At 42.4% G+C, this 27,085-nt stretch overlaps 1 protein-coding gene across 4 annotated transcripts in view; it reads right to left on the bottom strand.

Annotated features, from left to right (window-relative positions):
- PRICKLE2 (prickle planar cell polarity protein 2) overlaps positions 1–27,085 on the bottom strand; it is a 325,226-nt gene that overhangs the window by 81,037 nt on the left and 217,104 nt on the right. For all 4 annotated transcript variants that reach the window (XM_055343591.1, XM_055343595.1, XM_055343594.1 and 1 more), the window contains one exon: positions 10,546–10,729. In XM_055343591.1, coding sequence (XP_055199566.1) covers positions 10,546–10,729 — 184 coding nt within the window. The remainder of the gene's footprint in view (positions 1–10,545; positions 10,730–27,085) is intronic.

Raw genomic sequence — 27,085 nt, 5'->3', positions numbered from 1 at the left:
CCAGGAGTGAGTCACAGCTGTAAAGCTCATGGTTCTACAGTAACAGAGACCAGAGCATTTTCTGGATTAACAGGCCAAGGGGAAAGCTGAGAAACAGGACCAACGAAAGGATTTTGAAAACATCCTGAATTCTCCTTTAATGAACACAACAGCCTTGGCGGATGCCTGGGTGGCTCAGCAGTTGAGGGTCTGCCTTCAACCTAGAGGCATGTGATCCTGGAGTCCTGGGATCCAGTCCCACATTGGGCTCCCTGCATGGAGCCTGCTTCTCCCTCTGCCTATGCCTCTGCCTCTCTTTCTCTGTCTCTCGTGAATAAATAAATAAAATTTTAAAACAAACAAACAGCCTTGTATTCAGGCCATATTCAAGAGACGTGGGTCAGGGGCAAGATGCTAGAGATAGAAGGGAGTAGCTTCTGAGGCTCATTCCCTATTATTATCCACAGACAACTCTGCTGCAGCATCTTGAAGACCCAAATAATGACCTTAGTGATGACAGTAGCTGCCACTCAATAAGGATCAACTATGGGTCAGCATCTTTTAGGGTCTTTAGAGAGAAACTGAATTAGTCTGTAGTCACAGCTACTTCAGACTTGGGTATAAGCCTCTTCATTTTACATTCAGAGTGAGTGAAGCTCAGGGCACTCCAGGTCCATAGCTATAGCTAATAACAGGTAGAGCCAAGATTTGGCTCCCTATATTTCTAACATTGGCTTTTCCATTACCCTAGAGCAGCAGTTCTCAAACTTCGGCACATATCAGAAACACCTGAAATCCCTGTCCAAAAAAAAAAAAAAAATCAGCCTACCTTCAGAGTTCTGGTTCACTAGGGCTGGGACAGAGCCTGGGAATATGCATTTTTAAATAAGTTCCTAGGTGGTGTTAACACTGCTGGTATAGGAACCATACTTTGAAAACCACTGGACTGGCTGACAAGATGTGGGTAAAATAACCATCATTCTTTTTTTTTTTTTTAATATTTATTTATCCATGAGAGACACGGGGGGGGGGACGGGGGGGGGCAGAGACACAGGCAGAGGGAGAAACAGGCTCCATGCAGGGAACCCGATGTGGGACTCAATCTTGGGTCCCCAGGATCATGCCCTGGGCCAAAGGCAGGCGCCAGACTGCTGAGCCACCCAGGGATCCTCTCTAACCATCATTCTAAGGCACAACTCAGCTCAAATGTCATCTCTTCAGAGAGGCCTTCCTCGGCTACCCCATCTAAAGTAGCTTCTCTAGATCAGGGACCAGCAAACTACAGCCTTTGGGTCGAATCAGTCCTGCTGACTATTTTTGTAAATAAAGTTTTATCGTTATCTGGCCATGCCTCTTCATCTACATACTGTTTATGACGGCTTTCCCACTACAATATCAGCATCGGGTATTTGAGACAGAGATTATATGTACTCCAAAGCCTAAAATATTTACTATATGGCTCTTCAAGAAAAAGTATGTCCTCTCTGGCTCTAAATCGTATCTCCCATTTTTATTGCTTTTCCAGCACGAATCATTTTCTAAAAGTGTCTCATTCACTTGTACAGACAAATTGCTAATTTGTCCATAGCCTTTGCTCTCATGCCAACTCTAGAAGGGCAGGGATACTTGTTTGTTCACGGCTGCCTCTCATTGCCTGGCATACAGTTGGCACTCCATAAACATAAGCTGAATGAATGAGTATCACTGTTGAGTGCCCAGGTATGTGATACTGCCTAGGAACACGAGGGCCACAGCGGGAAGTAGAGGAAATGTGGTTCTCACCATGTGGGCTGTCAGCCAGGATGAGAGCGGGAGAGGAGCCAGAGATAAACAGAGATTGTTGATGGGGAAAATCAGCCTTTGAAGTTTCCTGCTTCCTGCAATGATGGAGCAACAGGAGGTGGAGAAAAGAATCCCTTAGTCACCAGAGTCAACCTGAGATTAGGAGAAACGTCCCTCCCCTAAGAATGAAAGAGCCTTGTGTGGCACACGTTGCCTGCTCTTCTAACACATGCCAAGTCTGCTTCCTTGGATCTGATATCCTGGGTGGATCACCACAGAAGAAAGAGGGGTGGAGGAGGAAGAGCCCCAACAGGCACTGGAGTTGCAAAGACAGCTGGTGTGAATCGTGGTTCTGCCCTTTTTTACCTGTGGCAACCTGGTCGAGTGTCTGATCCCCTCTGGGTGGCAAGATATTCCCTGCAAAAGGGAGGGATATTTTGTGCAAGGAGTAGATGCAATTGTTTATTCAGGTGACATCTGTTTACTGAATGAGTAGTATGTATCAGACATTATTTTAGGCACCAAGCACAGGCGGTGGACAAGACAATGTGAGACTCCCACCAACAGGCTCAGATTTGAGAAGGTTAGGGCATCTGACAAAATGCGCAGACATAAACCTACAGGGAGTATCCAGATGGGGGCTCTCTGTTGCCTTATTTTCACCTGCAGGCAGAAACATCAAGGTGGTGATAGGTGTGATGGGGCAACCAAAAAGACAGTGGGGTTTTGCAGCCTTCACATCCTTGGATGCCTTGGCAAGAGCTGGACACTGCATGGGCTCCATTCATCTCTCCCCAAGCCATCCATGATCCCCTGCCCAATATCTTCATGCAAATACAAAGTTGGTAGCGATTTCATTTCACTTCCGAGCTTCATACAAGTGGGTCGTGTACCATCTGTGAAGCTAGATCTTTGCATGGCTGGCTTCTTCATGTCCTTCAGCAATAGTTCAAATACCACCTCCCCAGAGAGGCCGTCCCTGACCAATTGGTCTAGATTAGCTGGTCCCTCCAACACTCCAACCCACATCCATTATCACAGAAGTTGCTGTATTTTCTTCATGGTATGGATTAACTGGGACACAACTTGTAAAGCACCTAGGATAATGTCTGATGCTAAATGTTCATATCGCCATTATTAACATCATTGTTCTTTTTTCATTTATCACAGTCTTGGATTATCTTTTTTTTTATCTTGGATTATCTTGAACATTGATTTATTTTCTAATTTATGTCTCTAACACCCACCCCCTTGCAACTACAATCTAGCAGAAACCTTAATTATCTTGTTTACTGTTTTATCCTTAGTGCCTAGAGTAGTGCCTGAAGCATAGTAGCTAAATGCTAGTATCTGTTGGATAAGTGAATGAGTGCATGAAAAAAGCCCAACTGCTATTTCCTTTCGACAAAATTCTCCAGCATACTCTCTGATTCACTCCATACACTCTCTGGAGGAATGCAATCCACAATCTCAGGGGGGAATGCAATCCCGTGGAACACTGCCAAGCCTACTCGTTAGAGACAGTTGCTAAAAATGCTCTAAGTGGCAAAGAGAGGCCAGACCAGGAGTGATGTCTCCTGCTGACCTGTTGATTCCGGGGGGAGGGGGGGTTGGTTTGTAGAATATTCTTCTTGGAAAGGCTCTCTTTGCACTCAGAGCAGCCTACAGAAGATGCCCCAGGGACTCACTCCTCCCAGGCCTGGTGACCGGATGTTGCAGGAGACCTCCTCAGGCACCGAGGGAAGTGGGTGGCAGAACTGTTTTGATCAGCAGGCAGCCCCAAAACCTGCTGGGTGCATGAGAGAATGCACATGGTCAGGTGGCTCCAGGTGGGCCCTGTCCAAGTTGCTGGGGCTGAGTGGAGCCAGAACTTCATCAGAAAGACGGTGCACCTTTACAACACTCACACAGCAGACAACCCAGAGAACAGGAAGGCCTCTGTATTGCAGAATTCAAAATGATTTTACTGGAAGCCCTTGAGAAGGCTGGGAAGGGATCTAGGACTCCTGCTAAGCCTATGCTCCACTCACCTCCTCCACCCCCACCTAACCTTCCCCTGTCCTGGTCAGCCAAAAGATCCCTTCCCCCCTCCTCCTGCCTGCTCGGGGCAATAGTCATCCGTGTCACCACAGCTTCACAGGAAGGGCAGTAAGGTGACAACCATTTTATCTAGCAACTTCTGTGTGCATCCCTCATTCGGGGCCCAGAGCAGCTCCTGCGGCCCACAGCTCTGAGAGTATCAGTACCCAGGTTGGGTTGCCTGAGGCTGAATCTGTCTCTGTTGCTCAGCTGTGTGACCGCGGGCACGTGTTTTAATTTCTTTGAGCCTTGCTTTATTCATCTCCGAAACATAGGCAGGAATAATAATTACCAAATAAGGTTTCCAGAATGAAACAGGATCATGTAAGCAAAGTTAAAAACTAGTGGGCAAATAACAGGTGTTAATAATTTCCACACTGTTGTTGTCGTCGTTGTCATCATCATCATCATCATCATCACCATCATCATCAGAAAACCGAGGCTCTTGGAAGCCAAACATCCTTGCTGAGGCCAGAAAGAGAGGAAGCAGCAGCCAGTTGGGTCTGACTCTAGAGGTGAGGTTCTTCCCCCTGGACCACACTGCTTCCTCTTCACCCTGTGGCTCCCAAAGGGCTCCCTACATTTGGACTGGGACACAAATGACTCCCTGCCAGGCCCTTGGCTCTTTCCACCTGGCTCCAGATCTGGGTCTTGGAGCTAGCAGTGCTGCTTCATGTTTGTGCTAGAGCACAGTCCTTCGTGAGAGGCCATCCATCTCCTGCCCCTTGTTGGCTGAGAAAACTCTGAAGTAATCGAGATGGTTAGGGGAGTAGGAAAAATTGATACAGAACCATCATCCTTAATGTAGAAGAACATTTTGAAGACTTTTATCCTGAGCCTTTCTGCTTCTGCAGAGGACCCCAGTCATCTGCCTGTCTCTTATCAACTATTAGCTGGGTGGCTGCCATGGTCAGGCTCTGTGCTAGGAGGCGGAGGATTCCTGAAGAACAAACCAGACACGATCCCAGCCCTCTTGGATCTTAGAGCAGAGTGGAGGAGGCAAATATCAAACAGATAATTACACCAGTAAGTATCTAATTATGTTTGAAAAGTCTTAAGTAGTAGTAGCAGCAATTGCTACAGAGTATGTAACTGGGGACCTAATCTTCTATTGGAAGTAGAAGGTGGCCACAGAAGCTCCCTGAGGAAACACATTTAATCTGATACTTGATGGATAAGCAAAAGTCACTGCCTTGAAAGTCAAACACAGAATTTTATGTACCTCTAAGAGAGATGTTGTAGACTTACATAGAGCTCAAAACCAACTAATTCACCCCCTCCTGTAGGTACTACTGGATGGTCTGCTTTGCCACATGTTGTAGAATACTATGAAAGTCAAACATCAGGGGCACCTGGGTGGCTCAGACGCGTCTAGGTGGCTCAGCCGGTTAAGTGTCTGCCTTTGGCTCAGGTCATGATTCTGGGGTCCTGGGATAGAGCCCTGTGTCAGGCTTCCTGCTCAGTGGGGAGCCTGCTTCTCCTTCTCCCTCTGACTCTCCACCCTGCTCATGCTCTCTCTCCCTTCCCCTCTCTCAAATAAATAAAATCTTAAAAAAGAAAAAGAAAGAAAAAACAAGCCAAACATTGGACAATTACCCCTGATATCTTCATCTTTCCTATGATGGTCTGATGTGCAAGTACTTCTGAAGAAGTAACTGAATCACCACTCTTTATGAGCAAAACCACAGTTAAGGTCAAGGTAATATTACTAATGTTTGGAGTACCAAGGATTGGTGCCTTCATATTTGAGAATCTTCCACAAATCCCTAGAGCATCCAAAACATGGATGGAAAGGAGACACAAGGGATCCCTGGGTGGCGCAGCGGTTTGGCGCCTGCCTTTGGCCCAGGGCGCGATCCTGGAGACCCGGGATCGAATCCCACGTCGGGCTCCCGGTGCATGGAGCCTGCTTCTCCCTCTGCCTGCTTCTCCCTCTGCCTGTGTCTCTGCCTCTCTCTCTCTGTGTGTGTGACTATCATAAATAAAAATTAAAAAAAAAAAAAAAGAAAGGAGACACAATTCAGGAGACACAACCTGATGGTCTCTTCAGGTTTGCATGGAGTAAGGAGTAGAATTAACAGAAAACAAAAACAAAAACAAATTGACATGGTCGTAATGAAGACTGTCTACCCAGAGGACTTACCAGTTAGTTAACTTTCCAGATAGCAGTTTGTCACCATAAATCAAAAGCCTTAAAAAGGTTTACATGAGACCATTCTGCCTCTAAGAATTGTGAGGAATAGGCGAATGTGCAAGATGGAGGGCTACTGCCCATCTTATTTAATGTGGAAGAAAGCTGCCAACAAGGCGCACAGTCAAAAATAGACCTTTGGCTCAGGGGTGGTACGCTTGGCATTCGGGAGGGGTGGCTGCTTCTTTGCGCAGAATCATCTGGTAATTTTCAGGATGTTAAGCATCCAAGCCTCTACCCATTTTAATGCTAGTAGAGTTATTTTGACAAAGTACCCCCTTCTGAACATACATTTCCAAATGCTCCCTAGTGGTGGATGGTACCTATCCAGGTTAGAAAATATCAGTGAAGACCAGACAACCTCCGAAAGGATAAGCTGGATCTAAATACACGGATACCAAAAAATGTTCATAATACATGAAGTGAAACAAAAGTCAGAGTAAGTGGATAGCGTCATCACATTTTTGTCCAAAACAAAACAGAAAGTACTCCTATTACAAAGATGCTTGCTACATGCATACAATAAAGGTTACAAAACAATACTCCTTGATTGGTGGAATGATGGAGGATTTTGATCCACTTCCTTAGGTGTTTTATATTTTCTCTTCTTTCTGGTTTGTTTGTTTTCCAATAAGCCAGCTTTCCTTAATCAAAAAGCGATTTCTGTTTTGGAGAACAAAAGGTGACCCACCCACCACTGCCTGCTCCTCATAACACTCGGATTCTTTTGTCTTATTGAGCACCATGGGGTCTGATCGGAGACCACTGGCCCCTGTTCAAGCAGCAAGGAATCACCATGTTTTCCCTCTGCCAAATACTTGACCCTGTTACAAGGGAGCAGCTATTAAACTGGAGCTAGAACATGGTAGGTACTCAAATAAATGTCTGCTGATGTGAGTCAGAATTTTATGTTTTGATTGGGCCAGAATTTTTGCTGACAGATCCTTTAGGTTTCAACATCACTTTCATTCAGTGGTTCTCAACTGGGGGTGCCCAACCTAACCCCCAGGATCACTGGGTACTGCCTGGAGACAGGTTGGGTCACCCCAAAGTCTAGAGGAACAGGTGTTGTGTGCTTCTGCTATCTCATGAGTAGAAGACAAGGAAACTGCTAGTCATCCTACACTGCACAGGACAGCCCCAACAGCAAAGAATTATCCAGCCCAGAATTCCAATAGTGCTCAGGTACAGAAATCATGCTCACCATTTGCCTGCCTCTCTTTTCTTTTGTTTCAAAGATGAAATAAAATCTTTGAAATTCTTTATTCATGAGAGACACACACACAGAGAGAGAGGCAGAAACACAGGCAGAGGGAGAAGCAGGCTTCCTGTGGGCAGCCCGATGCAGAACTCAACCCCAGGACCCCAGGACCACAACTTGAGCGAAAGGCAGACGCTCAACCACTGAGCCAACCAGGTGGCCACCATTTACTTGTCTCATGGCTTGTTAAAAATCCTCCAATTTTTTTCTGAAGTATCATTTACTGTAAATGTATCACAATAACAGCTCTAGAAGATGGGGCACATACTATAAACTGATTTGAAGACAAACTGGAGCTTTAAAGAAACTGGATGGGCAATTAGGACAGTTCAGGTACTGGAGGGCTTTCTGATGTCATAACACAGCTCCTTTGAAGTGAACAAAGGGGGAAGGATCAGAGCAACCTCACTCATGACTTTTTAGGCCAGTCATTAAGAATCACAGCATAAATGCTCTTCCTTTCTGGCATCATCTATTATATTTATCACTTTTCACATTACTTTAAGATGGTGGGTTTTGCAGTAGTAGGTTTTTATGAAATTAAATGCCCCTATTCAAAAACACCTCCCTAAGTGGGAGGTGACTTCCGTGTGCATTATATTTAATTGAAGGCATTTCTCAGAAGAAATAGAATAATAAAGAGTATCACCTGAAAGTATATTACCAACCCCATGATCAGGGAGTAAAATGAAAGGTTTCTACCAGAAATGAAAGCACATTACTTTCAACCCGAACTGGTCTTTAGTATTTCGCCTGTGGCACAAAGCATTCAACTTTCATTGTAATTTCTCTTGATAGAAAAATGAAGTTTCTTAAATCAGAGACAACTAAACATGATATTAAACATCAGAATTTTTAGTGAAAGGCATTCAGGGTTTCAAATTTGTCTAATCTTAAAACATTCTACACAGCTTTTAAAAAATCTTTAAATCTATAAGTAGTTCCATAATAGATTTTAAAAGATCTCATAATTTTAAAATTTGAACCCCATTTCTCTTATGCAGCACGATCCCTTCAAATACCTTTAAATACAGACTCCTATTTTATTAGGCAAATATACAGCCCTTCAAACAGCTTGAAGAGAGAGTCTCTCTCTAGAGAACAACTGCCCTTCCTAACCATCTGTGTCACATAGGTTTGAATAAATTCAGGGAATAGAGAAAACCATGCAAGGAATAGCAAATTATAAGAGATGGGAATATCCTTTCACTGGACATAATTAAAACCATTTGTTTAATAGCATTAATTGTTTTCTGTCAAACAAATCAAAGAAAGTTCGTTTTTGTTTCCCCAAAACGTTCATTTTGGATGAGTCAAGCGGCCCTCAAAAACACTATCAGCATTCACTTTTGGAATTGTGAACTGAACCAAGACCCCAGCTTCTGCAACTGTCTGTTCTCTTAAGCCAACAGAAATTTTTCCCTGCATCTGAAAATCTCAGAATAATGTTTCATGGTCTTCTACATAAGCAGGAAACCCCAAATAGCTTAACTTCAGAATTTCAGGGGCCAGTTTTTAGTAGAAAGCAATGTGAACAAAAGAAAGATGGGTCTCTTAGAAGCTGCTGGAAATGAGGTTAGCAAGAAAATGAAACAAGCTCACAGATGTATCTAGGTGTGAAAACTCCATGCTCAAATACTGGCAGCAGAATGGTGATGTCAAACAAAGATATTCAGTCATCCACCACCTCTTTTGAGTGTTCAGACAAACTCAATCAAATACTCTCATTCTTCTGAAGCTTACTCTTTAATAATACCTTCTTCACCAAAACAGAAGGAAATAAAGATATAACAACCTGCAAACTGAGAGAAAATGTTCTTATTTCTTGCAGCTAATATCTCAACACAGAACTCCCCAAATCCTCGTGGAGATTATTTTCTGAGAATGTTTTCTGTTCTATAACATTTTCTTCCTTAGAAGAATGAGAAAAGAGATCACAAAAAAATGAAATGTCTTCAGAGCTTAGGAAGGTAACACAAAGTGGCTGGGTGACTTAGAGATATGCAACTGCCTAGAAAGAACGGCCAGCACTCAGCTAACTGGCCAGCACCAATCCTTGCAGGGATGAGATGACAGAACCTCAGTTCTTCAAGACATCGATATGAATTTCTACATAAAAATTCCTAATTTTTAAGAATTAGTAACTAATTCAAAATTTTATTTTAATTTTTTTATTGGAGTTCAATTTGCCAACATATAGCATAACACCCAGTGCTCATCCCACCAAGTGCCCCCCTCAGTGCCCGTCACCCAGTCACCCCAACCCCCTGCCCACCTCCCCCTAATTCAAAATTTTAAATAATACTTTTCTAGCTAAGCAAATCCTGCCTGTGTACTTGATTTCAGGTGCCAGTTTGTGCTCTCAAATACTAGAAGAAGAGAATGAGAAATGGCCAAAGGGATGTTACTGAGGGTCCATTCTTGAGTTGTTTGCAAATTCTTCAGCTTTGCCTAATCATAAAGAACATTTCCTGGAAGATTTATCATCCTGAAAGTTCCTGACATCAAAATTTCGGGGTATTTTAAGCTTCAAAACATTCTGTCAGCCATAGGAAAGATCACTGGAGAAAGCCATCTTCTGTGTCACAAGGCAAAAATAGGGGTGGACCTCTGCAGGACCATGAAAAGTGTCCAGCTTCTAAACCAACAGAAGGTTGGTTAAAGAGAAAACCCCAAGTATAGAAATACAAAGAGGAGAGTGTATACTATTGAGAAAAATGCAGTGAAAGAGAAAGAAACAAAGTTCATCTAATCGAGCCAATAATACTTATGGCCTGTGGGTATTGCCAAATATTTCAGGAAATGCCAATGTCTTTCTTTGTAAAGCAAGGCTGAACTTAGAATTAAACACAGCATATATCACTGGGAGGAATAAGGCAAATCCTTATTTCCTCACTCTCCTTTAACAAAGAATCATTAAGACTATTGGCCAATGTAGCACTCCCTTTCCCTCTCCAAAAATCAAGTCTCCCTCCCTAATGTCTCAAAGCCAACATTTCTGAGAAGTTTCCATCTTCTGTTGACAGTGAATAATAGCAACCCAGAACAAATGAGCAATGGCCCACACAGGACTCAGTTTCTTTTCTCTTCTTCAGTACCCACTGGTGCCCCAGATGTCGCCAACCCGTGGAGCCCCAACCACCTGTCTGAATCAGCAAAATGAACTCTTCCTTCTGAACTGGAATGAAGAAGGACGGGCAGGACAAAGAAAAACAGCCCAAACCACACTTGCCCTCCCCATCAAGAATGGTACCTGTTCAGGCTTCAGCCCCGGTGGGATCCAAGCGTACTCCTCCAAGGCACAGCCCGAGTCGTCATCTGACGTGGAGTTCCTCTGGAAGTCAAACATGAGTTTGCTGACAGTCTTCTCCATCTCTAGGGGCATCACTGTCACCATGTGCTCCTCCTGAGGGCACTTGCAGTGTAGGCAGATCTTCCTGCAAGCAGCAAAGGTGGGAGGTAAGAAGGAAGGTAAAAGAAACCATTGATCATCTGGCTGCCAGTCACCAGCCCTTGGATCCCAAACCATAAACACATTCCTTGGCAACTGGCTTTTGGCAAGAGCATCTAAAGCGGTACTCCACAGCATGCCTGTCTTCTTGAAGGTGTGGTGCTGCACATGTGGAAATGTCACGAAAGGTCAGAGGCCACCAGGTAAGCCTGATGAGAATATTTGAACACGGACTCCCACCTCTTCTTCTAAATCAATATCCCAAAAATAATGTCAAAATATCTTTTATTAGAGCACTGGATAGGGACCATGACTACAATTTTAACTAGAATAGTAATTAAATCGACATAATACATATGATGATCAGAAATATTACCAGGGGATTTAACAAATGCTGACAACATACCATTTGCATTTCCTAGAAGCTTGGGCGGTTTTATTTTATTTTATTTTTTAAGATCTTACTTATTTATTCATGAGAGACACTGAGAGAGAGGCAGAGACACAGGCAGAGGGAGAAGTAGGCTTCATCCAGGGAGCTGGATGTGGAATTCGAGCCTCAGTCTCCAGGATCACGCCCTGGGCTGAAGGTGGCGCTAAACCGCTGAGCCACCTGGGCTGCCCTGGAAGTTTTTTTTTGTTTTTTTGTTTTTTTTAATATTTTATTTATTTATTCACAAGAGACACACATAGAGAGACATGCAGGGAGGCTCCATGCAGGGAGCCTGACGTGGGACGCGATCCTGTGTCTCCAGGATCACGCCCTGGGCTGAAGGTGGCGCTAAACCACTGAGCCACCAGCTCTGGAATGTTTTAAAGAGAACTGCCCGCGAGGTTTTTTTTAAGAAAAAGAGTAAGAATATATTTTCCCACCAAACAAATCTGGCCCTAAGATCTCATGGGAAAGACATTTTCACCTCTACTAAATATCCCCATAGGTTTGAAATTCCAATCAGAAACCCAAATCTTTCCCACATTGGTTGTTTTTTTTTTTTAAATACAGTATAAGAGGATCATGCATGTGAATTATTTCAAAAGGTAGCAGCCAAAGATAAAATCTCTCCCCAAAGTTGAACATTTCTCTTTTAAGGTTACCATCTGTTCCCTTTTCCATGGCTACAAAAATGATGAAGCAGTAAAAAGGTTGATGTCAGCAGTACAAAAGCATTTCTAGCTTCTACCAATGAAAAAGAGAAGAAAAAGAAATCAAGGAGGAAAATTTTTAGAAAATGAGCTGTTCTACGTGGTACTCAGATCTTTATGATTAGTTTCAGTAGCATCTTATTGAGGCAATGAGAGGGTTCAGAATCCCCACATATGCCTAATTTTTTGACAACAGCTTTGTTAAGATAGAATTCCTGTACCATAAAGGTCATCATTTTAAAATGTACAAATCACTGGCTTTTAGACATTCACAGAGTTTGAAACTCTCACCACTATTTAATGGTAGAATGTCTTCATCATCCCAAAAGAAACCCAAGGCACGTTAGCAGTGACTTTCCACAATCCCCTCCCCTTCAACCCCAGGACCTGACAACCACTTATCTCTATGTGGCTTTGCCTGTTCTAGAAAGGCATATGTATGGAATCATGCAATATGTATTTTTTTGAAACTGGCTTCTTTTACAGAGTAGGATGTTTTCAAGATTAATTCATGTTGTAGCATGTGACAATCCTTCCTTCCTTTTTATTGCATTATAATATTCCAGAGAATGGATACATTACATTTTGTTCATCCATTCATCAGTTGGACCTTTGGATTATTTCCACTATTTTTATTTTTGTGAATAATACTGCTCTAAATATTTATATACAAGTGTTTTTGTGTGAACACAGGTTTTCAATTTTCTTGAGTATATATCCAGGAGTAGAATTGCTAGGTCATATGGTAACCTTATGTTTAACATTTTGAGGAACTGTCAAACTGTTTTTCAGAAATAGCTGCACCGTTTTTATATTCCCACCATTAATGAATGACTGTTTTATTTTCTTTATATCCTTGCTACACTTGTTAATATCTTTCCATTGTTTCCATCCTAGTGGGTGTGGAGTGACATCTTTTGATTTGTACTTCATTAATAGCTAATGATATTGAGCATCTTTTTATTATGTATCCTCTTTGGAGAAGTGTCCATTGAAAGTCTTAGTCCGGGCAGCCCTGGTGGCTCAGCGGTTTGGCGCTGCCTGCAGCCTGGGGTGTGATCCTGGAGACCCAGGATCGAGTCCCATGTCAGGCTACCTGCATGGGGCCTGCTTCTCCCTCTGCCCCCCCCCCACCCGCCCTGTGTGTCTCTATGAATAAATAAATAGAATCTTAAAAAAAAAAAAAGTCTTAGTCCATTTTTAAAATTGTCTTTTTCTTGTTGAATTATAAGCATTCTTTATATATATATTTCTGAATATAAGTCCTTTATCAGAAATTAAGATTTGTAAAAATATTCTCCCATTTTGTGGGTGGTCTTCACTTCTTTTTTTAATTGTATGAACACTTCCAAGTCTGTTTTTTTTTAAACATAGGCCTTCGGGATTTTATTTTAATTAATTAATTAACTAACTAATTTATCTATTTGTATCGGGGGGGGGGGCAGAGAAAGAAGAGAATCTTAAGCAGCATGGAGCCTGATGCAGAGTCTGATCTTACAACCCTGAGATCATGACCTGAGCCAAAATCAAGAGTCAGATGGCTTAACTGAACCACTCAGGCGCCCCTGGTTACCACATTCTTGATATGACTACTGAAGCACCAAAGTTTCTTATTCTGATAAAGTCTTCTGCTATGCTTTGTGCTTTTGGTGTCGCATCTAAGAAACCTTGTCTAACTTAAATTCATAAAGACTCACCCCTATGTTTTCATCTAAGATGTTTATGGCTTTAGCTCTTTTTAAAAAAATATTTTATTTATTTATTTATGAGAGACAGAGGGAGAGAGAGAAAGAGAGAGGCAGAGACACAGGCAGAGGGAGAAGCAGGCTCCACGCAGGGAGCCTGATGTGGGACTTGATCCCGGGACTCCAGGATCATGCCCTGGGCTGAAGGCAGGCGCCAAACCGCTGAGCCACCCAAGGATCACCGGCTTTAGCTCTTATATTTGGGTCTATGTTCCATTTTGAATTGGTTTTCATGCATGGTGTAAGTTAGGAGTCCAACTTCATACTCATGTAGTTATTCAACTGTCTTAGCACCATTGGTTAAAAACTCGATTATTTTTCCTTTGGGTTGTCTTGGTGTCTTTGTCAAAAATCAGTTGATCATAAATATAAGAGTTTATTTTTGGATTTTCAGTTCTAGTCCATTGAGCTCTCTGTCTACCTTATGCCATTACCACTCTGTCTTCATTACTGTAGTTTTGCAGTAGGTTTTGAAATTGTGAATATGAGTTGTCCAGCTTTGTCCTTTAAAAAAATTGTGTTGGCTCTCTTAGGTCCCTGGAATTTGCATCATAAAATATGAATTTTGGATTAACTTGCCCGTTTTTTGCAAAAAATCTAGCTGGGATTCCAATAGGAATTGCACTGAATCTAGAGATCAATTTTGAGAATACTGCTATCTTAACAATATTAGATCTTCCAATTCATGAACGAAAGATGTCTTTCCATTTATTTCAGTCTATTTTAGTTTCTTTCAATGCTATTTTATGGTTTTCTGTCATGAGTCTTACATATTTTTTGTTAAGTTTATTCCCAAGTATTTTATTCTTTTTGATGCTATTGTAAAATTGTTTAATTTCCTTTTCACATTGTTATGGTATAGAAACACCAAGAATGCTTGTACATTGATCTTCCATCATACAATCTTGTTGAACTAGTTTTTTTCAGTTTTAAGAGTATGGTGTATGTGTTTGTATCCCTTAGCATTTCCCATATGCAAGATCATGTCATCTACAAATGGAGATAGTTTTATTCTTTCTTTTCCAATTTGATACCTTTTATGTCTTTGTCTTGCCTTATTGCCCTGGCTACAGCCTTATTGCCCTGGCTACAACCTTCAGCACAATGGTTAACAGAAGTGGCAGTGGCAGATATCTTTGTCGTGTTCTTTTTTTTTTTTTTTTTTTTCTTTGTTTTTTTTCTTTGTCGTGTTCTTGATCTTAAGGAAAAACATCCAATCTTTCACCATCAAGTATTATTTAGCTCTAGGCTTTTTGTAGATGCCCTTTATCAAGTTGAAGAAGATTCTTTCTATGCTAGTTTGTTGAGTGTTTTTTTTTTTAAATGACAAAAGGGTATTGGGTTTTGTCAAATGTTTTTTCCAACTATTAAGATGATCAGTTGGTTTTTGTCCTCACTCTATTAATGTCTTATGCCTAACATTTGACACCAAAATGTACTCAAGAAACAAAATCAGTTTAGTTCAGCCAAGTCAGGCTTGTCAGATTCTCCCACTTCCTGCTTTTCATCAGATCGAAAATATACACAGACAGAATGCACACTTGGATCTGGTTTGCATCTCCAAACTCAAAGGGGTTTCTTCCAAACCTTGGCTGCTGCTTTTAAAAATAGTCAGAGCCCATTTTAACAGTAACTCTTTAATTAACCAGCTACTGTAAAGAAGTCAAGGGTGTTAGGAAGTGGTCAGGGATTTTCCTCTCCAGTTCTTTTTATACCAGTTAATGACTTAAGAGAAAAAAAAAAAAAACTCAGTGTATTTTAGCAAGTTTAGGAAGCTCCTTGGTGACTTATGGTTTATACTAGAAAGTCATACTTTTCAAACAAAATGTAAAAGATTTTTTACCAAACTCAGTCTCCAAAATATTGATCTGTGCAACTCATGTATTCAGCACTGCAGGGAAAAGTGCAATATTTAATGTTTGAAGGACATAATCTAACGAACTGAAGTCCCAGGAAAAGAAAAAAAGACAAGAAAATAACAAAATACAGAATACAGAACCAGATCCAGATCCAGAATGAATCTCACTGAGTAGAACTATGAACAGAACAGAGAAAGGGGAGATGGCTAAGGGCCTATTTTGTCACTCAACAACCATCAAGTACCTACCATGTGCCAGGCATGCACTGCTCTTGCACCTGGGATACCTAACCAAAACAAACAATGATCTCTGCCCTCCTGGGACCTGAGCAATCCACATAATGAATAATTTGGTCAAATAGCACATTAAAGATGCTAAGTGCTCAGGAATACAAGAAAGGTGAATCAGGATGAGGGTGATCTGAATTGCGAGGGTGCATACATGGGCAGAACACACAGCATTTGGCTTACGCATACCTTACACTCATGAGTTCAGATTTGTACACCAGTCCTCCAAGAAAGAAAATATTATCCCCACTTTCCAAGAAGAAAGCAAAGGCCCAGAGGGATCAAACAACATGTTCAAAGTAAACCCAAAATGGTGAGCGGAACAGAGACTCAAAATAGGATTTACGTGACCCCAAACACCAACAATTAACTGCAGAAGGTGCACTTGACCCCAACCACAGAATACCCTTTTGCCCTTGAACAACAAACACATTCAGAAAAATCAAAATCAAAGAGAAAGAAAAAGGAAAAAAGAAAACAAAATGGTAAATCAAAACCATGAGGACCTCATGTGTTTTCCCTGCTAGCTGCTTGCCTTCTACTTCTCATTGATAATTAACAGGCACTCTCGTGGAAAGGCATTTTTTTTTTTTTTTTTTTTTTTTTTTTTTTTTTTTTTTTTAAATTTTTTTTTTTTTTTTATTTATTTATGACAGTCACAGAGAGAGAAGGAGAGAGAGGCAGAGACATAGGCAGATGGAGAAGCGGGCTCCATGCACCGGGAGCCCGATGTGGGATTCGATCCCGGGTCTCCAGGATCGCGCCCTGGGCCAAAGGCAGGCGCCAAACCGCTGCGCCACCCAGGGATCCCCTGGAAAGGCATTTTTATTTGCAAAGAATTTTCAATCTTTGAGTGAATCCATGACAGCCTTTGGAAAGACTAATCTAATAACCCCTGTTTATAAATGGGGAACCCAAGGCCCAGATGCTCAGAAAGGAGCAAAGGGTCAGAGATAGGCCATGAGGATTTCTCTTGATCCTCATGTCTCTCTCCCCCTCTTGGTAAAGTGTACATAGCAACACCCAATGGCTCTGTCTTCCAACACACTGATTAAAGCTCTTCAGGGGTGTGTGGAGGAAATCTATGATTTGGCTTAAAAAAAAAAAAAAGACATTTATGAAAATAGAACCTGCTAGTATAGCAGGATTTCACTACAAAAAAAAAAAAAAAAGACCATATAAAGTGTGCATTGGTTTCATTCTGTCAGAGTTGACATGCTACCTGCACATAATTGGGTTTGTGAATGACAGGTTTCCAAGGAAGAAGGCAGGATTCCGAGCAGTGATCCCTCATTCCCCTTCCTTCCCTCCCTCTGCCCGGCAACCACCCTTGCAACCCTCCTAATCCAAAAGCTATTAATGTATTTGCTTCCACATCCAGAGGCCTCAATCTGCTCTTCCATGGAACACACAAGACTGGTGGGCAGCAGAGGCTCTCTTTTCTAACCATCTCAAAGTATTCTGGTCATCTGGGCCCAGGGCCACACCATTTGGAGAATAACTAATTTATGCTAATTAATTTACCTACAGTGCTGTGAAAGGATTCATTATAAATAGGCTGGGTGCCTGTGTGTGTGTGTGGGGGGGGCTCATCTTGGAAATGTTGACACATTATTTACAACACTGATCTCAGAACCCAAATGTCTTGTTTTGTATGAGAAGTGATAGGATGAAGGGAAAAAGGGATTCTCCTTTATAATGCGATTCTGACAAGTTCGTTTCCTCAACTGCAGGATTCTAGATTCAGATGGCATTGCAAACATCATTAAGCCCTTTTTCAAAAAAAAAAAAAATAGCTTTCTCTCTTTCACCCCCCCCACTTCCTTTTTTAATGAGAGGAAAACATTTTTTGCAAAAGAACCCCTATGTGAAAACTCGATATATAAAACAGCTGCCCAGGTTGATGTAAGGGGAGGAGGCCTAACCCCTCTCAAACTCAACCTGCTTTCAAACTCCAAGCATTTTCATGGCCTTAAGATTTCAAGAATGTAAGTTTGGAAACAAGCATACTTCCCTTGACAGCTCAAGGTCATTCCTAGCACTTAGCAAAATGTGAATTAGATGCTCAATATTCTGATAGATGATAGAAAGACCAAAAAAAAAAAAAGACTGTCAATGGCTTTTAAAAGACAAACAATTCCTAATCATGAAACTCTGCGTATAAATAATGATTCTAATCATGGGAAATTACATATCCAGTTGCCAAGACATTACATGGAGGTGCTTGGGGAGGAGTGGGATAAACCAGAGACTCAGATTTGATTGATCTGAGACCAGGCCCAGGAAGTGCATTTCTACCAGCATCTCCGATGCACAGTTAGAGGACACTCTTCTGTTGCTGGCCTTTCAGTTAGAAGGAACACCAGTCAGGGAATGGTTTGGAAACGTGTGTTCCATCAACAAACCGGATGGACTCAGGAACTCTGGGCAGCACACATTTTTAAAACTGTTACAGGGAACCTACGGTGATCCCTCCTGACCACTGTGTCTTAGACTCTGAGGTCACTAAGCCCAACTGTCACTCAGCTGGGTACTGATCAGAGCATGGATATAACAAAGTGCTAGAGAGAGGCAGTACCACATCAGCCACCAGAGGGGTGTCTCACTGCCAGCCCTACCATCTGTCCTCCAGCCTTCCACCTTCTCTGTATTATGGGCTTCTCTGTCCCAAGTCCATAGCCAGATCAGGTTCAGGCCACTTTTATGCAAAGGTCAAAGGGTAGACTGCTTAAAGGGCAACTCAGCAGCAGCACATACTAAGTGACTCATGAGGAACGTGCGACACTGGACACATGGGAATGTGGCAACATGGCAGCGCCTCAGGCTGCCGAGACCAGGTGTGGGATAATACACTTTTGTTAAAGACAAAAGGGATAAAATAACCCAAAGAGCAAAAAGCTACATAATGGATATGTCCTGGGTATTTAAATTCTTCCATGACTCCAGCTCACTGAAGGCAAAAAAATAACTTTTTATTCTTACTAAGAGGAAAAGGGGGAAACCTTTTACTGATTCCTTATCCTTAAAAAAAAAAAAAAGTAGCATACAGTTAATGTAGGAAAGAATCAGGAATTGCAGATAAGCAAGAGAAGAAATATTTCAAAACACCCACAATCCCAGGGATAATCACTGTTAAACAGAAACAGCTGCTGGTCCTCTTTTTCCTTCATGTTAAGAAACTGGAGACCAGATTTCATTCTAAGTGCTCGCCATCAGCAAGTACCAAGAGACAAGACTGGCCTGGAATGACAAAGCGTGAGCCAGAACACCCACACACGTACACACAACACTCTCAGCAAATAGAAGAGCATTATTCAATCCAGATAAGTGGGTTTGTTCTGATCCAGTGCCCTGTAACAGGATTAGAGGACTTACTTACGTAGCAGGGAAGATGCTGGCAATGTGGGGCCCACATATATATTTACGGGTATCACAGAGTTAAGTTAGGTCCGTCAGATAAAAAACATCTGAAAACCAGATTTCAACAGCTATCGACTTTCAATTTTCTGTGCAAGTGGGGAGAGATGGGGCATGGATAATTTAAAACCACTAAGCCTTGGCTGAGAATTGGGTCTTTGTACATCAGTCATATACTCTCAATGCTGTGGAAACTTCCATCACTTCAAACCACCTGGAGGATCCACCCTGGGCAAGATGGACTCAGGAGGAGCTGGGCAGGGGCCTTATTTTTGCAGTCTGCTCTGTCACCCAGTTTCCTTAAGTTTCTAATGAGAACATTAACTTTTCACGTGCATGCAAAGTGCCAGCCTAAAATGAGGTGAATGTTGCTCTGGTTCACTGTCCTGTGGGGATACCTCCCCTGGGTGTTCCTAGGAGGTACATAAATGTGTGGGGTGAAAGAGTTTTTACTGGACTGCAGGCTTCCCGGAGGTCAACAAATGAAAAGACAGTGGATGCTATTAGCAGAAAAGTCATCACCATGCTGTGTTTCTAGTAAGCTGGTAAGAACTGGAAGTGGGGTCTGCCTGCCTAAAATAGGGCTGAGATAATCCTGTCATGAATAAGGCAAAAAAAGCTATCAAATTTGAGCTCTCACAGGAACATCAGCTGCTTCCCTCTGAAACTGCACAGGTCACATGATTATAGAACCTACACATGAGGCTTCTGCTCCCACCTTCTACATCTTTCATAAAACACACGTGAAGGATCAGAATGGCAGAAAGGGAGGCAGGCAAGAAGAGATACATGAGTGGAGGCTGCCCTGTAAAGAAGTGAGGATGCTCAGTTGGTGAAACTGCCCCCAAAGGAGCAAGGGCTTAACATGACAGCTCCAGGGCTTGGGCTCCTTCCTCTCCACTCCAACACGTGCTTTCTGACCGGAGGACACCAGGTAAGGGTGAACATGGTGGCTACATTTCTACTACTTGTGTCATTTCCCACATTTATGGAGGATGTATAATATTTGTGTGATCTTCACATAGTTCCTTTATTCAGTCTCAGTTCTGTTGCGTTAGCATTTGAATCTACTATGCAGACACAAAAATTAAGGCTGTAAACTCATCCATGACTTCACAGATTAGCATTTACATCATCTGATTCTAAGATGAGGGATCTTTCTACCACCTTGTTGTAAATGGCGTGGCCAAATCTTCCTTCCTTTTTTTTTTTTTTCCCATGTGTCCTTCTGTCCTACTATCCATTGGTCCACTCAACCATATCCATCCATCCATCCATCCATCCAACCTGCCCACCACCCAAGCAGATGACAGTGAATGAGCATCTATAGGACACAGGTACAGTATCAAGATGTTGGGCACAGAGCAGTGATAAAGACATACAACAGCTTTAACCTCATGGAGCTTTGACTCCAGTGGTTAGGCAGGTAGACAACAGGCAGGTAGACAAATAGGGAAACCTGCCATTAGCAGATTTTCGTAAATGCAATGATGGAAATAAATAGGAAGATGAAGAAGAGAGGGACTGAGGATGGGTCAGGATAGGTCTTCCCGCTCCAGTGGCATCTGAGCTGTGATCAGAATATTGAATATGATATTCTCAGTTCTCTCTCTGAGAGAACCCAGGCGGCGAGATCTCCAGGCAGAGGAAAGCAAGCACAAAGGCCCTGAGGTGGGGAAGAGTGTGGCATGAAGGACTCTCAGGAGGTGGTCTGAGGCTTCCTTCCCCCATTACTATCTGCCTCCACGACAGTGACCAGACTGTATGAGCCACTGCCTGTCTCAAAGCCCAAGCATAAAATGTGAAATTCAGGGGATAGCACCATCTGAGTGGGTGCCGTCAGCTTCTCTGTTCTTTTTCATCCCCTTCTCCTTGAAATTCCTATGTTCCTTGTTCTTGATACCCAGATACCAGTGTATCCTGTTATTTGCAGTCTGGCTGGCTCCTTCACTCCCTCTTCCCAGCCACAATACTTTGTTTTCCCCTCTTTTTGGCAAGCACTCAGTCTGAATGAGGGGCCCAGGCATGAACCTTGACACTGGCCATGTCTAGAAGCAAGATTCCTATCTCTGTGAGAAAGGAAAAATGGTTTCCGAATAAACACAGAAGCTAAAGGGCGAGACCGTGACAGGGCCAGCTGGGTAGGAGGCTGGTGTGTGCTGAGAGCCAAGACCATGCTGCCTGGCTCCATCCAACTCCCTGCCCTCTGCCTGGGCTCCAGTGGCTCTGGCCATCTGCATCAAGAGGAGCTTCCCTCTCCCAGGCGCTGCCAAAGTTGGTAGTGGATAATTTTCAGTGGCAGTGGTTTCCTCTCGTAATATGTCATTTCATATTTCCATGAGCAAATATACATGGCTCCCTATTCTGAATTCACCTTGTAATTTCTGAGCAGTTGAAACATACCCCCTCTGAAAAATAAGCCTCCTGGATGACCTCTCTTAGAAAGACTTCTTTTGAACCTCTCTTACCATACTTTGATTTAAGGGTATGATGTCTCAGTAACTGAGGGACAATGCCTTAGATTGGTATTCCCCAGAATCAGATCCTCAGGAGGTATCTGAGTGTAAAGAATTGTGGGAGATGGTCTCCAATTAGTCCTGACAGGGAAATTGAAAAGGGACTTGGCAAAGGGAAGGATGCCAACATAAGGTGAAGTAATGTGCAGGCTGAAGCTTTGGACCACGGTGACCCATTTCAGTTGAGGAGCTATGGAAGATAGCTTGAAACACTCCTCAGAAATGTGTCACTGGAGAGTCAAAGAGGCAGAGGTGGTCACCCATCAATTACCAACTGGGTGAAGACTATTCCTGGGGTCCTGTGGCTTACCCGCAGGCAAGACAGGGAGTCTGCAGTTCCTACTACAGCAGGAACCATGGGTCACAGTAAACTGGGCTGGTGAGTGCCAAGGGGAAGATGAGAATACCAAAAATGTTTGCTGCAGGCAGCTTCATTTATTATACAATAATTCACTGAACATGTAAGTACTATACATCCCAGGGGTTATTGTGAGGGATTAAAACAAAACAAAAAACAAAAAAACAAAACAAACAAAACAAACAAAAAAACAAACAAGAGTCCCTGTCTGACTAGGACACAAAGATATAGTCACAAAGAGCTAAACCACACATACCAAAGTGAAGGGTTGTTTGCGGGGATACAGAGGAGAATGTCCTTGTTTTGAGGAGGTAGATGCTGAAATAGGATCAGGTAAAGGATGATGTTTGTCATTTATTTTCACATGGTTAAGCTAGAATATTAATATATGTATGCATGTGTAGGGAGAGAGAGAGAGAGATACAACATGTAGCAAATGTAGCAAAATGTTAACAACAGAGAAATCTAGAAGAATGTATGGAAGTTCGGGGCACGTGGGTGGCTCAGTGGTTGAGCGTCCACCTTTGGCTCAAGTTGTGATCTTGGGGTCCTGGGATTGAGCCCCACATCAGGCCCCCCACAGGGAGCCTGCTTCCCTCTCCACCTATGTCTCTGCCTGTCTCTGTGTGTCTCTCATGAATAAATGAAATCTTAAAAAAAAAAAAAAAAAAAGGGAATTGGGCAGCCCAGGTGGCTCAGTGGTTTTGCACTGCCTTCAGCCCAGGGTGTGATCCTGGAGACCCGGGATCGAGTCCCACGTCAGGCTTCCTGCATGGAGCCTGCTTCTCCCTCTGCCTGTGTCTCTGCCTCTCTCTCTGTGTGTGTATTCTCATGAATAAATAAATAAAATCTTAAAAGAAAAAAAAAAGGAATGTATGGAAGTTCACTACACTATTCTTGAAACAATCATGTAATACTGCGGTTTCCCAAAATAATGTCTTAAAATAAACCAACTAGAAAGTCACTTTCATTAAACCAACTAGAAAGTCATTTCCTTTGCTGTTAGGAGAGTTATTAACAGGAAACCTACCATGTGCCAGGTACTGTGCTACAGAGAGTTCTTGGTTATCAAGGAGTCAGGGAGGGTTCCTTTGAGGAAGCTGGACCTAGTTGCCAAGTAGGAGGATACTAAGCAAAAAGAGAAGGAAGAAATATTCTCAACAGGTGAATAAAGGACATGGAGTTAGGAGAGAACAAGGTGTCATCAAGATACAGATAGGAGTCAAAGATGGCGACAAGAGGGCAGCTGGAGAATTATACATACAATCCATCTGAAGGAGTTCTGACTTCATTGTAAAAGCGTTCCCTGGCCAGTAGGGAATCTGCCTACCCAAACACACAGCTAGCTAATTCAGCATCATAATGAGTACACACAGTGAACCCTCAAAGGAGAAGAGCTTGGCCACGGATGGTGTCTCCATGGCAACACTGTTACCTGCATCACTGCATCCCCAAGAAAGGCTATGGGTATCTAGAGAAGCTCTGATTTCCTTAGCTGCCTGTCAGACCCACTGCCCTGTTAAGAATAAACAAAGGTAGACAGAACAGTTACTCTTTCTGGGAAAAATTCTTCAACTTCATTTTGTCCCCAAACTATGATTTTATGACATGTATGTTTTGCTTCATTGGTCATTTAGCAGAGCAAGTTCCAAGAGCACTTCCTTACCAGAGAAGTCCTTTAGGAGAAGTTTCTGAGGAAGTGACTACAAATAGAATTCTAACATTTGCCTACAAACTTCATGGCAAAGCCTGGAAGATTCCACAAAATATCTTTTTGTTTGCCTTCTTCCATGCCATCTGCTGAACTACTTGTTTTATCTCTACTTCCCTTGTAGAAGAAAATGGCTAATCTCAGGAAGACAAGATCTAAGGCATTAAATATTGTCTAAGTACTTAAAGGCAGTATATAGTGCAGTGGATTAAGTAAGATCTTAGATTCTAGAGTCAAGCTGACTTGGGTTCAAATCCTAACTCCACCACTTTATTGGCTTGCTGCTAGGATTAGACAGTGAAAAAAAAAAATATATATATATATATATATATATATATATATATATATATATATATACAGCATGCTTCACATGGCAAAACCTGACTATGTTGCTGGTATGTCATACCCTATGGTACGTGGAAGGATGGAAAATAAAGCAAACAAGTAAAAGTAGTCATGGTTCCTGTTCTCTAGAACTCAATCTAGACCGTACTAATATATTCTACTTGGGATAGAAGATAGATCAATGGAAAACAGATGAGGAGCAAACAAGTTATTTCTATAAGTCTTTATTAAACACCCACTATATACTTAAAAGTGTGCTGCGCTGAGCAAGGTAACTTGATTATTATCCTTACCAAAGGATTACTTATCTTTAGCATGCTTTTAGTATTTCAGGGTGACACAAATGACCTTCTTTTCTTACCAAAATACAATTGGCAGACACGTTACATGTTAAATTATTGACTCCTGGGGCTAATCAAGCACTTCAAAGCCTACCATGCAGTTTCAGTTGAGGTAAGTCTTTGAATTACTTTTTTGAATCCTTACAATGTTAATGAAAATAGCAAGGGCTATTATTGCCCTTTTAGAGATAAAGAAAGTGAAGTTCAGAGACACCAATTGCTATGGTTGGGAGTATCTAGAACCCCAAATTCTTTTTTTTCCCATGAGCAGGGGAAGTGAGGTCAGGTTGGCTCCATTTCTAGGGTATGATTTCTGTAACTTTTCTTTTTAAAATGTATTTATTTGAGTGAAAGAGAGAGAGACGGAACGTGAATGTGCTTGCACATGGAGTGGGAGGGAGGAGAGAGAGAGGGGGAGAGAATCTCTAGCAAACTCCCCACTGAACATGTAACCCGATGCAGGGCTCAGTCTCGTGACTGTGAGACCATGACCTGACCTGAAATCAAGAGTCAGATGGTCAACTGATTGAGCCACCCAGGCACCCTCCAACTTTTCTTTTTTTGAGAAAATATTTTCTGATTGCATGCTAGGCTCTGTGCTAAGCACTTTCCACATTTCCTTCTTCAATCCTCAAAGCACAGTATGCAATGGAAATTACATTATTCTCATTTTACAGATGGGAAAACCAAGGCTCAGAGCATTTCTAGAACTTACCCCAGCTCCCACGGCCAGGAGGGGATGAAAATGGGAATGCAAACTGAGATCTGTTGGACTCCAGAGCCCTTCACCCAACACCTGAATGCCTTTTTGATGCCCTTTCAGGCTGACGGCACCGGTCCCCTAATCCATGTAAAACAAGTTGTGCTTTTCTCCTTGTTCACATAGAGGCCCCCAAATCACTGGCAAGTCATAGGAAATTCTTAAGTGGCTGCTTATTAATAACATTTTCAGTTTATATTAGACTGCCTTTCATCCAGGGGAACTCAGCCAGCTCCATGCACAGAGAACCACTGAATCCAGCCATTTCTGGTATGGCTGTGGGCCAGCTGGCAACAGCATCCCTCAGGGGCTTGGCTTGTGGGGATTCTGGCAATGGTCACACCCTTCAAAACTTGACAGGGGCCCTTTAATATCCGCGCTGAAGGGCTTGAGGCAAAACCTTCCCAGAAATCCGTGTTCCTCAGTGAATGAGGCCAAAGGCTCAAGACAACCCCAGCAGATTTGGGAAACGAGAACATCAAGAAATTGGGTGTTTCCCAAATCCCAAAGCTGGAAGTAAAGCCCCCTCAATTCAGATCGAGTCAGACACAATAGGGAAAGACGTGATTTTCAGGAGAGACCTGGCTTCAGTCAAGTCCAAGGGAAAAAACAAAACAAAACAAATTTCTCAGGGTTTCCTACAGGGGGGCTAGGAAAAAAAAAAAAGGCAAGATGCTGACTTCCCTTCTATGGAAGCTGGATCTATAGAACGGTTTTTGTGGTTTTGTTCCAAGCCACAACTAGTTTCCTCATTCTGCAGCAGCAAGAGGACAGGGGGAAGCACATGGAAAGAAAATGACATTTCCTAGTTTCATGTTTTATTGGAAAGAAGCCCTCGATGAATTGAATTCACATGGTCTACAGGAAAACACTTAAGAATTTATTGTATTCAGATTTTGACAAGGTGATGCTTGAAGAACGTGTGCCCCCTGGACGTACCCTCCCCCCACCCCCAAAGCATGTTGGAAATAGCCACGCCCACACACTCTTGCCATAGTTGTTACAATGAACAACCATCCAGACAGTGGACTTCTTTGGTGTGTGGATCAGTGTTGGTCATTTCTTCATTAGCTCTTCACACTATTCCTGCCTTTACTCTCCTAGTCCAATTCACCACAACCTCCTGCCTGGGCTATTGTAACAGCCTGCTATTCTAATTCCCTGCTTCCAACCCTGCCCTTCTAGAACCTATTTTCCACCAGCTGTTTGTTTTTAAAACAAGGGTGATAACACTCCACTCTCCTACTTAAACTGCTGGTTCCCAATGCAATCAGAATGAAGTATACTCTCTTTAACCCTGGCTCACAAGATCCAATGTCATCTACCCTTTTCCTCTTTCTCCAACTTCATCTTGTCCCACTCTGCACATCGTCTACTATACTTCAGTCTCATTGACCTTTTGTTTTTCCTATGAACTTGCCAAGGCCATCCTTCTCTTAGGATCTTTGTAGCAACTCTTCCTCTGCCTGGAATAGCCTTCCTTCCCTGCGCTCTTTAGGAGCAGACCAGCCTACTCTTCACCATTCATGTCACTCACAGTCACCTTCACCAAGGACCCTCCAGAAAGTAGCCAACTTCCCCTTCTCATTCACTCGCTGTTTTATCATCCTTTGATGTTTTTTCTTAACACTTGTCATGCTCAGAAACTGTCTTGTCAATGTGTCCATTATGCTTTTCCCACTGTAATGTAACTTCTACAAAGTTAAGGAGCTTATCTTGTATCTAGAACAATAAGCATTCAATAGGTATAGTTCCTTAAAATTTTGAATCTTTCATGCCTAGCCCAGAATCTAGCTTGGCAGTTCTCAACCAGAAGTCTCCAAACCCTTGTGATCGTTGTGTATAATTTTATCTTCTTTA

This window comes from Nyctereutes procyonoides, unplaced genomic scaffold, assembly GCF_905146905.1.
Source record: "Nyctereutes procyonoides isolate TBG_1078 unplaced genomic scaffold, NYPRO_anot_genome, whole genome shotgun sequence".
Lineage (NCBI taxonomy): Eukaryota > Metazoa > Chordata > Mammalia > Carnivora > Canidae > Nyctereutes > Nyctereutes procyonoides.
Note: the sequence above shows the minus strand (reverse complement) of the source record. Positions and strands in the feature narration are given on the sequence as shown.